Genomic DNA, 13530 nt, shown 5'->3' with positions numbered 1-13530 from the left:
CCTCAGCTTTTTTGCCAAAATGCTTCTCTATTAATATATAAGGGATATAACAAATTCGGGTGATCACATCAATGATTCTTACTTTATTGCTAGGCTAAGTTAATATCCAACAATTTGCAAATATCAACCACATACTTTTTTTTAATTCTTTTTTCTTTTTTTTTGTCAAACATCAACCACATACTTCTATAAACTAATTTGGATGATAATATGGTAAAGATGCGAATAGAAATCAGTAGACGACAGAAGCTTTAGAATTGACATATCTACAAACGGATTAAACCATCTTTGTTTACAAAAATATGTTAAAAATAATATAAATCAACGTCACAGTTTATATAATATGAAAAAAAAAGACAAACAAATACAACCAAAATATTACTATTGGGGTGTTTAAAGAGAATGAATGATATAACCGAATAAGTAAAATTACACAATGCTTTGAGCTACCAATTATAGTGGGTTTTTAAATCGTCTTGATATTATGATATGATCATCTTTGTTTGACTATCATTCTTTTATATAGAAAACTCTTAGAAGGTTATGTGGTTGCGATTCATTTTTTTTTTCCAGGACAATCCCTCTCTAAACATCCCCAACACCAGAAAATTGCATCTTTGTGAGGAGAACCATCTTCTGAGTCGCATTATTACTGGAAATTGATAAATTAGTACATAAATTACGCCAAAAAAAAATTTATATAAATCGATCGGTTTGTGTTTCCATGTGATCTGTTTTTTTCTTTTGTAATACTAGGAGATAAGATGAGGGAGTCGACTACATCGAAGGTCTAAAAGGAGGAGCCCGCACAATTAAAGTATACATCCCATTGGGCACGGCAACATGTTTTGGTTGGTTTCTCCATACAGAGTAATTATTCCCCACGACCATTCATTCCTTGCTTAGCTTAGCTAGTATATTTCTATTCATTTATTGTGTCATTTAAATGTGTGCCATATAAATTGATATTGCGTCCAGATTCAAGTGCAAGAAATAAATAGTATTAGTATAAAAAAAAACTAAATAAAATAGCTGAATAAATGGCTTGCTTATGATCTCACATGTTTGGTCTGACGATATCCTGATGTTGATAACTCTTCAATATTCAGATTCTCATAAATTAATTTCATACATATATTTTACATTTTCATACATACATACATATATACATACACACGTTGAAATAATTGTTATGGACTTTAAAAATTATTGTTGAGTATGTGGAGAGTCAGCATAATTCGGAATAATTTTGTCTTCTTGCTTGCAAATAATTAAGCGGTGATTTTAATTCAAAATAATAATAATTAAACGGTGATGTCCATATTTAACTAATGAAATGTCTGTATAGTTTAAGAGCCATCATATATAATAGATGACAAGGGTAAAGAAGGCTCTCACGCACTGATTGATCGTGAGATTGCTTATTATTGACCAATAAATAAGTGTAATTAGAAATATCAATACGGAATGAAGTCCCCACCCCACATATAGGGTGATGTGAGTATGAATTGCAATATATAATGGTGAACAAAATAGTCGAAGTTAAAGCTCTGCAACAACCCATAAATGAAACTAATAAAACAAACAACACAGAATAATACTACTATATATAGTTTATGAAAATCCCAGCAGGAGAAATCTCTTGGTTATGAAGTTTAAACACTCCACAGCCAATAAAATTTGCAAGTAGTTCAAACGGTTCAAAGGTGTTGGTTTTGGGATTAGGCCTACAAAATTCATTATTGTTGATCCAGCACTACAAAATTCAGTAATCTATGTTACCACAAGACCATATATCACGAAAAGCCCAATAAACGCTTGTTTAGCAGTTCATCTAGTTATTACATTAAATGGCCCAAATGATTTGTTCTTGTATATTAGGCCTTCGGACGGATATATTAATCTCATAATAAAGCCCAGTTTTAAAACCCTTTTATATTATTGGCCCAAATGATTTACTTTTTATCTTTGTTTTCCTTTTCTTTTTGTAATCAGAAAACATCCCCATATGTTGAAACTTGAAAGTAACAATATCAGTTTAACAATAACTTCTAATGGAAGTTAAAAATTTATGCTAAAAATGCAAACATCTCATAGATTGCTTTTTAAGGGAAAACTACATACAATAAAAAAAAAAAAAAAAAAAAAAAGACAAAAGGTAGCTAAGTTGTGTAATGGAAAGATTGTTTTATCTATACTATTAAAGAAGAACACAAAAACAATCAATGATTCAACAGAAAGGGAGAAAGCCAGCAGAGCCGAATCAATCATAATAATAACAATAATTTATTATAAAAACAAGAATGATTAGTTAGGGTAACCATTTATTTTAATACTACTACTATAATGGAAGACGAGATCAATTCTATCTATAACAACCCAACAACAACTGGTGCATTCTTATGTCATATATATATAAAAGAAATTAAGACCTTATCTTCATTCTTACATTTCGTATATTTTAAATTCATTGTTGCTCGACAACTCACACGAGGGGTGTGCTGTTTTTTAAAAAGATTATACTGTAATTAGAGAAGAAGAAAAAGAAAATGCAAAGTAGTCTAAACTAATTAATCAGCTCATATGTTTGTGGAAATAAACATTTGGTTTAATTTCGGGAGAAAAACATTACCATAAAAATATAAAATGGGGAGGGACAATAATAATAAGTAAATTAACCAATAAGGGAAGAAGAGAAAAAGTCAAAACAGAAAGAGAGAATGTTTGACCCTCCCCATTTTAGGGTCAACCTTTACGCCGGGGGAGAAAGGGTAGGGGAAGAGGCGGCTTTGTCCTTTGTGCGACTGACTTACTGACTTCTTCTGACGGCTCCGTCCACCGTCGTCGTCGTCTCTCTCTCTCTTCTCTTTTTCAGTTTTACGACTTTTTCTTAATCTTTTGATTAAATTAATAGCAGGTAATTAGCTTGTGAGCTAAGAAATTCGAAACCAACCAAACCAACTACCGCTTCAACTCTTTTCTTTTTTTCTTCTTCTTCACTTTTTCTTTTGCTTTGGTGTTCTTCCTAAAACATCAAAAAGTTCCCGGCTACCACCTAAGGAAGTGTTGATATATGGCTGTTGTTGATGCTTTCCCGGCGAGAAAGCGTCGGCCTTTGTTAGTCGTCGATTCCCCAAAGCTTTCATCATCAGATGCAAAATTAACACGTTCTCTGTTCCTAGCGTCCCACGAGATCTCTTCTATGCTTCCTCTCCCCTTCTTCCTCCGTCGCAACTCTCTCTCTCTCATTCGCAAAGTTCAGATTCTATCTTCCGTTTTCGATGAGCTTCTCCGATCCCAATCATCATCAAACTACTCCCAATCCGCTCTCCTCTGCTTCGAGGAAATGCTACTCGTTATGCACCGTATCAAGTCTCTCATCGACGATTGCTCTCGAGCTAGCAGACTCTGGTTACTCTTGCAGATCGACGTCGTTTCCTTCAGCTTCCACGAGCTCGTCGCCGATTTATCCACCGTTCTCGATATTTTACCGGTCCATGACTTGTTGTTCAGCGACGACGCCCAAGATCTCATCTCTCTCCTCAGAAAACAATGCTCCCATTCGATGATGATTCAGTTCGTCGATCCCCGAGACGACGCCCTCCGCCGTAAAGTCACCGATACGATCGACGCCATCAAGCACCACCAGATCTCCCCTCATCACTCTACCCTCACCGCTATTTTCAACGACCTTGGCTTCACCGATTCTGCTTCTTTGACCGACGAAATCCAGAGACTAGAGGACGAGATACACGATCACATCGACGACAGATCCAAATCCTCTGCCGCCTCTCTCATCGGCCTCGTCCGTTACTCTAAGTGCGTCCTCTTCGGTCCCTCTTCCACGCAGCCGTCGCCTCCTGACTTCCGCCGCCACAAGTCCTTGTCGGACGCTAACATCCCCGCCGATTTCCGGTGCCCGATCACGCTCGAGCTGATGCGTCATCCGGTTGTCATCTCCACCGGTCAGACTTACGATCGAGAGTCGATTGATCTCTGGATCCAGTCGGGGCACAGCACCTGCCCTAAAACAGGACAAGTCCTCAAGCACACCTCCCTCATTCCTAACCGCGCCTTGAAGAACCTCATCGTTTTGTGGTGCCGCGATCAGAAGATACCGTTCGAGCTCTCCGGGGACGCCGGTGCGCCGTGCAATGAGGCGGCGGCCGAGTTTACGAAGATGATGGTGGAGTTTCTGATCGAGAAGCTCTCCGCAGCGGATAAGAACGGTGTCGTTTTCGAGCTGCGGGCGCTGGCCAAGTCGGACACGGTGGCCCGAGCCTGCATAGCCGAGGCTGGAGCAATACCGAAGCTGGTAAGGTATCTTGGAACGGAGTGCCCGAGCCTACAGATAAACGCGGTGACGACGATCCTCAACCTCTCCATCCTGGAACAGAACAAGACGAGGATCATGGAGACGGACGGAGCATTAAACGGCGTCATCGAGGTCCTGCGTTCGGGAGCCACGTGGGAGGCTAAGGCCAATGCCGCCGCAACTCTGTTCAGTCTGGCAGGCGTCTCGGCTTACCGAAGAAGACTAGGGAGAAAGGCACGTGTCGTAAGCGGATTGGTCGACTTGGCTAAACGGGGACCAACCAGTTCCAAGAGAGACGCGCTCGTGGCGATCCTGAACCTGGTGGCCGAGAGAGAGAACGTTGGGAGGTTCGTAGAAGCTGGGGTCGTGGAAGCCGCAGGAGACGCATTCCGAGAGCTACCGGAAGAGGCCGTGTCTGTGGTGGAGGCGGTGGTCAGGAGAGGAGGACTCATGGCGGTGTCAGCAGCTTTCAGTCTGATAAGGCTGTTGGGGGAGGTAATGAGGGAAGGAGCGGAAACCACAAGGGAGAGCGCGGCGGCCACGCTGGTTACAATGTGCCGGAAAGGAGGGTCGGAGCTAGTGGCGGAGATGGCGGCGATTCCAGGGATAGAGAGGGTTATATGGGAGATGATAGGAGCTGGAACGGCAAGGGGAGGGAGGAAAGCGGCTTCGCTGATGAGGTACCTAAGACGGTGGGCTGCCGGAGATACACATCATGAAACGACGACCCCTGAGACGCACAGCATTGTAGTCCCAACCCCAAGTAGGATTTTTACTCCCGTTTTATGATTCTTCTTCTTCTTCTGTGTATAAGTTTTTATCAAACCCTTCTTTTTTTTTTTTTCTGATGACTTGAAAAGAAAGTAAAGTCAAAAGTGATTCTTTTACGAAGTATTATTATTAAACTGCAATTGTAAATGTAATTCGACAGAAACAATTGAAAAAAAATAAACGAAAGATTTTTCCCATCTAGCAAATGTACACAAAGGGATTGTGTTATCTTTATAATTTACTTGACAAAACTAACTTTTCAGGGATAGTGTTCTTCTCTCTCCCATAGTTTCAATCATAGAATCATATATAATCTTCAAAGCTATCAGATTCACATGTGTAAAGCGTTGCGTCTTGCGTGTGTGTATAAAAAAAAAAAGACAAAAGAATTGGCACAAAATTTCAACAGAAAAGACAGAGCAAAATCCACACACAAGCGAGTGATGGTGATTGGAAATGAAACTCTTGGCAAATAGCGACAATCTTTTCTTTTCTTTCTTTCTTTCTTTCTTTTTCTTTTTCTTTTTTTTGGTAGAACAAAGGGAGTAAACTCCCCTAAATTATTAAGAAAAAATAAACTTAAATACAAACAATCCGTTGTGTAACATAGTGAGAGCAAAACCGCAACACAAGGCGGAGTTACCTCAAACAAATGAAAACTAAGCTGTAAAGAATAAGTATAGGAAGCTAAACCATCAACAAGACGGTTAGCTTCTCTATGCACATGCGTAACCCAGATTACCCAATCCCTTGATATAAAACCATGGCACAGTCGTACTAAGAAAGATAGCAGATGAATCGCACTAATCCCTGTGTGTAAGAACCCGACCACTTTCTCACTGTCCACCTAGTCCATCTCTTTCTTTCTTTTCTAGAGAAGCAATGTTTCTCTTTTTAAAAAAAAAAATAACATTTAGGATATTTCAAAGCATTTAATTACCTTCTTATTCTTTTCTAGTTTAATAACGATTATTTTTGCTACTAAATGAGCTTATGCTTTCTTTTTCTCTTTTTTATGTTGGTCTGACAATTTGATAGAATTTATTTTTTGTTGGGTAAAAGAGGAAAAGGACAAGTTCCTTAATGTGTGGGCCGAATAACTTAAGGGCCCGTTAGTCATTACATAATCTTGTTTGTTTCTCTGCAAGAGAGCCCAAATGATAATAAGGTCATCGTACATACATATACACATTCGTAGGGGAAAAGGGCTATTTTCTACCTTTACAATTTTGGAAGTGTCAATTTCTACCTGTATAAACATAGAGTGCTAATTTATACCTATACTCATATAAAATTCAAATTTTATACCCAATTAGTATAAATTGTGCCGATTTCAAAGTCAATATTAACAAATATTAGTCAATGCTGACTCAGATGATACGTAATTTACTGAGGTGGCTAAAACGAGGTCGTTTAATGCTAAGTTCAAAATTTTCTCAAAAAATATGTGACACCCGAGGATCGAACCCAGGTCTCCGTTGTCAATAACAAACCTGCCACAACCAACTGATCCAGTTACAATATTCGTGAATATGTAAATCTATTACACTTATAAATATGTCTCCACGCACAAAGCATTTTCTGCAGCAATTAACAATTTTCCAAAAAAAACCCAGGTAATTTACGCAGCAATTTAAGAGACGCAATTTATCAAAATCGAATTGAACAATGGAGCTTTACCTCTTAAATTCTTAATGGAAGATGTAAAGTATAAAGATCAGAAAGTTTATGAAATCGTTAAACATGTATGATGATGGGCGGAGTTTTGTTGGTCACCAAGCAATGACGGAGTCAGAGATCTGAGACTTGGAGATGATTAGAGCGGAGAAGAAGGAGAAGACGAAGAGGTTGAGAGGGGGAGGAGACGTAAAGACATATTATAAACATAAAAAGTTCTATATTATTTCAAATATCGTCACTAGATCAGTTGGTTAAGGCATCTTTGTTTGTGAAGGTAAATCTGGGTTCGAGTCTTGAGTATTACACCTCAGTAAATTATCATCTGAGTCAGCATTGACTAATATTTATTAATTTTGACTCTGAAATCGGCACAATTTATACTAATTGGGTATGAAATTTAAATTTTATATTAGTATAGGTATAAATTAGCACCATGTGTTTATACAGGTAGAAATTGACACTTTCAAAATTGTATAGGAATAAAATGGCCCTTTTCCCCACATTCGTAGCGTGCGAATCGAAATCCCCACGTGGACGAATGAGGAGATTCTGGGCTCTCTGATGTTTTACTTGCGTTCATTATCTTTGTGTCAAACAGTCCTACTTAGGGAAACTGTAACACAATCAAAGAAGAACAAAATTAACCACCATTTTCGTCGATACTAGTTTTATGATCTCGTGCTGCACATTTCACGAGGATTACAATGACCACTAATTAAGTGGAGTCAGACGAACATATATACAAAGGGCTATTAACACTCTCTTTTTTTGTCATCACATTATATATTGAAAACGAAAGTAGGAATACATGATATGATACAAAAGCCGGCAGAACTTTAATATTCGGAAACTAAACTTTATCCCCCGGAGATATACACTAATAGAGGGATTTGTTTTATTGGTGGCACTATAGTACACACTACTATTCACTACAAAAATAATATAAAGTGTCAGTGTCAAATGTCAATGTAACTAGTGGAATTGAAAGGAGAACATAATCTAACACAAAATCAATAAAAATAGAGATAGCATCTCACATCACGTAATCTCTTCTCTGCCCCTTTATATTCTCCACTCTTCTTCACTCTCTCAGTTTTTCATCTCATCTCAAAGCCTCAACATCAAAAGAAGAAGAAGAAGAAAAAAACAAGGCAGCTGATGGGTAACTATCGGTTCAAGCTATCGGAGTTAATCCCTAACGCATGGTTTTACAAACTGAGAGACATGGGAAAGTCAAAGAAACAGCAGAGGCAACGAAACAGCACCAATAAACACCACTTCTCTGTTCCTCCTACTCCTACGACCACCACAACGGCACGCAGTCCTAGGCCTCCTTCTAGACGCTCTCCCAAAACACCATCCTCCCGACAGCCCGCCGGGAACCGTCTTCGTCACCGAGCCACCGTCGACTCTAAATCCTCCACGACTTCCGGTGACAGCACTGCCACCGGAACCGGTTCTTTCTCACCGGAGTTTCGCACAGATCAAGTTCTCCTCCCCGACGAGTCTCTAGACGACAGCTCCTGGTTATCCAGAGCCCCAACCTTTACGCCGCCTCCGGAGCTCGAACTTCGGCCGATCATTACCAAACGGGCAACCACCGCACGGAAGACGGCGGTGAGTTCTCCGGCGGGGGTGAGACTTAGACTACGGTCGCCGCGGGTCTCGACGAGGAAATCAGTATCGGTGAGCAGCAGCGCAAGAAGAAGCGGGTCGTCGGCGAGGCGGAGCAGGGCGGTGGTGAAGGCGTCGGTGGATCCGAGGAAAGACTTTAAGGAATCAATGGAGGAGATGATAGAAGAGAACAAGATAAGAGCGTCAAAGGATCTAGAAGAGCTTTTGGCTTGCTATCTCTGTCTCAATTCAGACGAGTATCACCCCATTATCATCAATGTCTTTAAGCAAATCTGGCTTGATCTTAATCTTCCACCTTAAATTATTCCACAATTTATTATATTTTTTTCTTCCCCTTAATTAGTAATCTCTCTCTCTCTCTCTCTCTGCTGAATAAGATGCATGTAAATACTATATATATATATATATATAGTATGATTATTCTTGTACTGACTATTTTAGATGCATGGTCGTCTAGATTAGCATATGAGGACTTTGATTAATTTCCTTGTACTTGTATAATTTTAACGGCCATTCCTTGAATTATACGTACTCATCCGAATGGGCGGGGGCACACTTTTCTTCTACTAATCATCTTACTGTGACTGCACGGGCGAACAACTCTAGGTGTAATTTTTTTGTTTTTACCTTGAAAATCAAATTTATGCGGAAGGGAGACTATTTATGTGTCAATAGTAATACCAACTCTACCTTCTCTACATCTTTCTCATGAATCTAAACTTAAAAATTATAATAAATGGGATTTAAAATGATTAGAGACTCATTAGTATGCAAGTTTTTTGGGAATGTCATTAGTATGCAAGTTTGTTGAGAACTACTAGTACTATTACTATCTGCAATTACTCGGCATGTTATATGACGTTGAGACAAAATCGATAGACACATAATAATAGTAAACGTTTTATTTATATATTTAGTAGATCCATTTAGACCTACGATACCGACAATTCATTAAAACAGCATCTGCGGTATTTTCATACCTAACTTTGGATATGTGTGTACGTGTGCATTTCTCGATTTCACATCTTCATGATTTTATATTTTTTTTTGGTTCTGACCTTCACGTATTGTTTAATTTTGTTTATATATAAATAATAAACAGTAGTATATGCATGCATTGCATACCGCTACCGCATACAAACAAGAGTGCGACAAGCAAAAAGAAAACAAAACGATTTTGCTTTTAGGCATATATAAGTGCCAAAGAAAAAAAAAAAAAAAAAATCTTCAATTGGCCTGTTTTTATTTATATATTTCGGTGATGGGTCACAAAATGACGAGAGTATATAGAAAAAGAAGTGGTAACATATAGACAAACAAAAAAACGAAACAGTAATTAATGGAGATATGATGAAATAGTTCGTACGGACAAACATTGGCTACTGTCTTGTAGTTGTATCATTATCATGCTATTAATAGTGTCATTTTGTTTCATGCAATCTTCCATGAGATTTGGTTTATTAGAGGTAAACATCAATCTTAAATTAAAAAAAAAAATAGCTTAAGATTTCTTGAAATATAAAAATAGGAAGCAAGAAGGAATCTCATGCGACATTAAACTGACAAAAGTATATATTTTAGGTTACGGGATACCCATGGAAAGAAGCAGCTTGACAAACTAAAACTTGCTCTTTGAATTTTTTTCACAAGTATGCATCACAAAACTGAATATTGTTTTTTCAAGATTGCTAAAATTTGTTGTTCTAACCTGTCAAAAACTAGCACTTCGTTTTATCTCATTATCCTAAATTTAAAATTCATTATCATAAAGATTTTTTTCGATTATAGGTATTCAAATTATAACTTACTAATTGTTATATATGGATACACTTAAAACTATGTTGTAAGATTTTTATTGAAATAAAATCAAATATATACAGCGAAAAAAGCTTAAAACATGATATTTTGTGAAACATTAAAATATTGATTTATTCCATACGTGTGCAGAGGTAAGTGTTGCACAAAAGTGACTATTACACTGACTGAAGTTCAAAACTGGGACCAAGAAAGGTGAATTAAAAGGTACCCGAAATCTATCTATCTTTTTTTCAAAATGATATATAATTATATATAACCCAAAAAAAAAAAAGTTCCAAAAGCTTTGTCGGGCACGCCGGCAATATACTACAAAGTTTTTTTTTTCTTTTCTCTTTTTTAAAAAGTTTAAATTATTGCAACAAAACTTCTAAATGAAATTTTCGATGTTATCGAAGAACAAACCATGGTAGTAGTACACAATACATTTTTAAACTTGGACTTACGTCACTTACCTAAGTTCGGTCAAAATCAACACTTACAAACTAAGTTCTTTGATAATTTGAAATATATGTATATATATTTCTTTGATTGACAAAAAAAAAGTATATATATTTCTTTTTGTTTCTGCAACATTCTTGGGGATATATTAAAGTTCGAAATAAATATTAGTATATACTGTAATATGTTTCTTTTACACTGGTGGCCTGTGATATCTCCGTGTAATGTACCCCACCACTACGAATTTCAAAATCAGCAATTCGGACGATGTTAAATAAGTGCTAATATTAATAATGATTTTACGATTTGACTTTGCTCATAAATTTCCAATATATCAACTAGGCCTGGACATTCGGTTTCGGTTCGGTTGTATTCGGTTTCGGTTATTTTGGATATAGTAATATAGTAACCATTTGGATATTTTTGAAATTTCGGTTCGGTTCGGTTCGGTTTCTTTCGGTTCGGTTTCGGTTTGGTTATTTAAATAAATAACCATAACTAACCTAAATTATATTAACATTAACCAAATAAACCAAATATAACCAAAACTAACCGAATATAACCAAAATTAACCAAATATACAATAACAAAAATACAAAAAAGGGAAAAATATGGATTCAATTTTACAAAATAGTATTTAACTTTGTAAATTCAAAATAATAACATTTACATATATTGATTATTTAAAATATTTAATTGTTTTAAATCTAGAAATAATTTATATTTTAAGTTTATTTTATAGTTTTGCATAATATTAAGTATATAATATTTGATATCTTCTAGGTTTTCGGATATTTCGGTTAACTATTTAATTGTCGGTTCGGTTCGGTTCGGTTTCGGTTAGTTTGGATATAGATTTTTACTAACCATTCGGGTATTTGAAAAATTTCGGTTCGGTTCGGTTTGGTTTTTTTCGGTTCGGTTTCGGTCGGTTATTTGGTTATCGGTTATTTTGCCCAGCCCTAATATCAACATACAACTAATTTACCTGTTTCCCAGTAAAAGTGTAATATTTCATAACACAGTAAAAGAAAAATTGTGAATACTAATTTACTTGGACATTTATGATCCTTTGTAAGAAAAACGAACGAAGAGTATTTTGCTAGAACTGCGAGCGACGTCTCATAGACGCGTTTTCTATTTGGATTGACATATAAAAGTTGTTTTTATTCTATTGTCTCTCCTTATTTATATCACTTAGCACCTCTTTTTAAGATAAAAGTTGTAACTAATCCACAAGGCACGACTTTCTTTTTTCGTGAAATATTTCTTTTAAAGTAGGGTCATTTCTTAATTACACTTACACAAGATAGACAAGTACCTCTCTACACGTCAACGAATGTATTATTTTTGAGAAATAAAAAAAGAAAACTAGTACTGTATTAGATTTGTTCGAAAAAAAAAAAAAAACGAGTATTAGGATTGAAATAGAAATAGAAATCAAGCCGAATACATAGTTGCAAAAATAAAAATGGCCTAATTACGCAATAACCATTGCCACAATTAAAAAGTCAACTTTGTGATATTCTGCATTAGTTTCAAAATTCCACAATCTTAACTAGTTAGAATTAGTCATGTATGTAATTGTTAATTGGTTATATGGATTAATCGGTGTATCTTTTTTTTTTTTTTTTTTTTTTGATCAAAGGTAGGTTTCCATTCATTCAAATTGAAACAATACAGAGGAAATGAATTGAGATTCCAAGGTTCAACAGGTTAAAGAGATTATAAAGGTAGACTTTCCCCAAAATCATAAACAAGAAGATAAAAAACATCAAGCAATAGTCCAACAGAGCTGTGAGGCAGCCACTAAGAAGCAAGCTGAGACAGGTGAGATCATGGTTGTAAGACTGATCAACATCGACGGATCCGAGTGCTGACAAAGTAGTCACGGTCATATGACTTAGTGACGTTGAGAGGTGAATCAGGGCCAAATAGCTCTCCGGGGAGAGGGGCAGAAGCAGAAGCATTGCCTTGGCAGGGATTCGGTGGGTTGTAACCCGGGTGGTGGTGATGGTTCTGGAGATGTTATGCTTCGATGTGGAACTCTGATAGCTACGGTGGTAACTCCCACTCCATGGAGATGGGGTCATAATGCCACTGAACTTTAGGTTTTTTGTAGGATACTTCAACAAGTTGATATATTGCGTTTTAGGGGTCTCGATAAGCATACACGGTGATGAGGAAGAAGGCCTGAAGATACATCGGTAATCACAGCGCCAAATGGTCTGGATCATAATGCCGAGTTCATTCAAGCTTCTAACTTTCAAAGCAGAATCAATGATTCGATCTAAAAACAGGTTTCCTATATCTATCTCTAACCAATCTAACAACAGTGGTGGGTTATTTTCCAAATGCAGTCTTCGAACAAATGGTTCCATAAGCCTACACACATATTGACTAGAGTATGAGAGATATGAGTTCCGCTCAAACCTGGATGAGAGCAGGGGAAGATCGAAAGCGACATCTTTTGTTAATGGGCTCAAGAACCTTAACGGGCCGAGGAGAAATGGGCCCAATGGCAGGAAACCTAGTTTCGCAGTCGAGGGCAGAGGAAAGTTTGCGCGGCGGCCGGGTTGAGCAGATGTCTGATTCAGGGGTTCGAACATCTCCGGTGAAGGGAGGAAAGATGATTGGGGGTTCGAATCGGGGCTTAAAGCTTTTGAAAGGGACCCTAGGAGCTTCAAATCTCTGGTACAGGAAGACGATACGAGGAAGAGGAAGCCATCGTGTGCCGTCGACGTTTCCACCAGGCAGGGCACATCTGATGGACGAGGATCTGTTCCTGCCATCGAGATTACCTGGTTTAGTTGCTCCTCTTGGTGGATCAGAAAATCATATGTGACATAAGAAGAGTCTTCAAAAGGCATCTC

At 37.4% G+C, this 13530-nt stretch overlaps 1 protein-coding gene and 1 pseudogene across 2 annotated transcripts; both read left to right on the top strand.

The window, feature by feature from the left end:
* Window positions 1–2556: 2556 nt before the first annotated feature.
* Window positions 2557–5283, top strand: LOC104768273 (U-box domain-containing protein 16 pseudogene; annotated as a pseudogene). The gene has a single exon (XR_015593444.1). The product of XR_015593444.1 is annotated as a U-box domain-containing protein 16 pseudogene (transcript).
* A 2252-nt stretch (window positions 5284–7535) lies between these two features.
* LOC104709031 (transcription repressor OFP1) lies at window positions 7536–8967 on the top strand. The gene has a single exon (XM_010492199.3). The coding sequence runs from the start codon at window positions 7925–7927 to the stop codon at window positions 8699–8701; it is 777 nt and encodes a 258-aa protein (XP_010490501.2). The 5' UTR covers window positions 7536–7924; the 3' UTR covers window positions 8702–8967.
* The last annotated feature ends 4563 nt before the right edge of the window (window positions 8968–13530 follow it).

The sequence above is a fragment of the Camelina sativa genome, chromosome 20, assembly GCF_030686135.1.
Source record: "Camelina sativa cultivar CO46 ecotype springtype chromosome 20, ASM3068613v1".
Lineage (NCBI taxonomy): Eukaryota > Viridiplantae > Streptophyta > Magnoliopsida > Brassicales > Brassicaceae > Camelina > Camelina sativa.
Note: the sequence above shows the minus strand (reverse complement) of the source record. Positions and strands in the feature narration are given on the sequence as shown.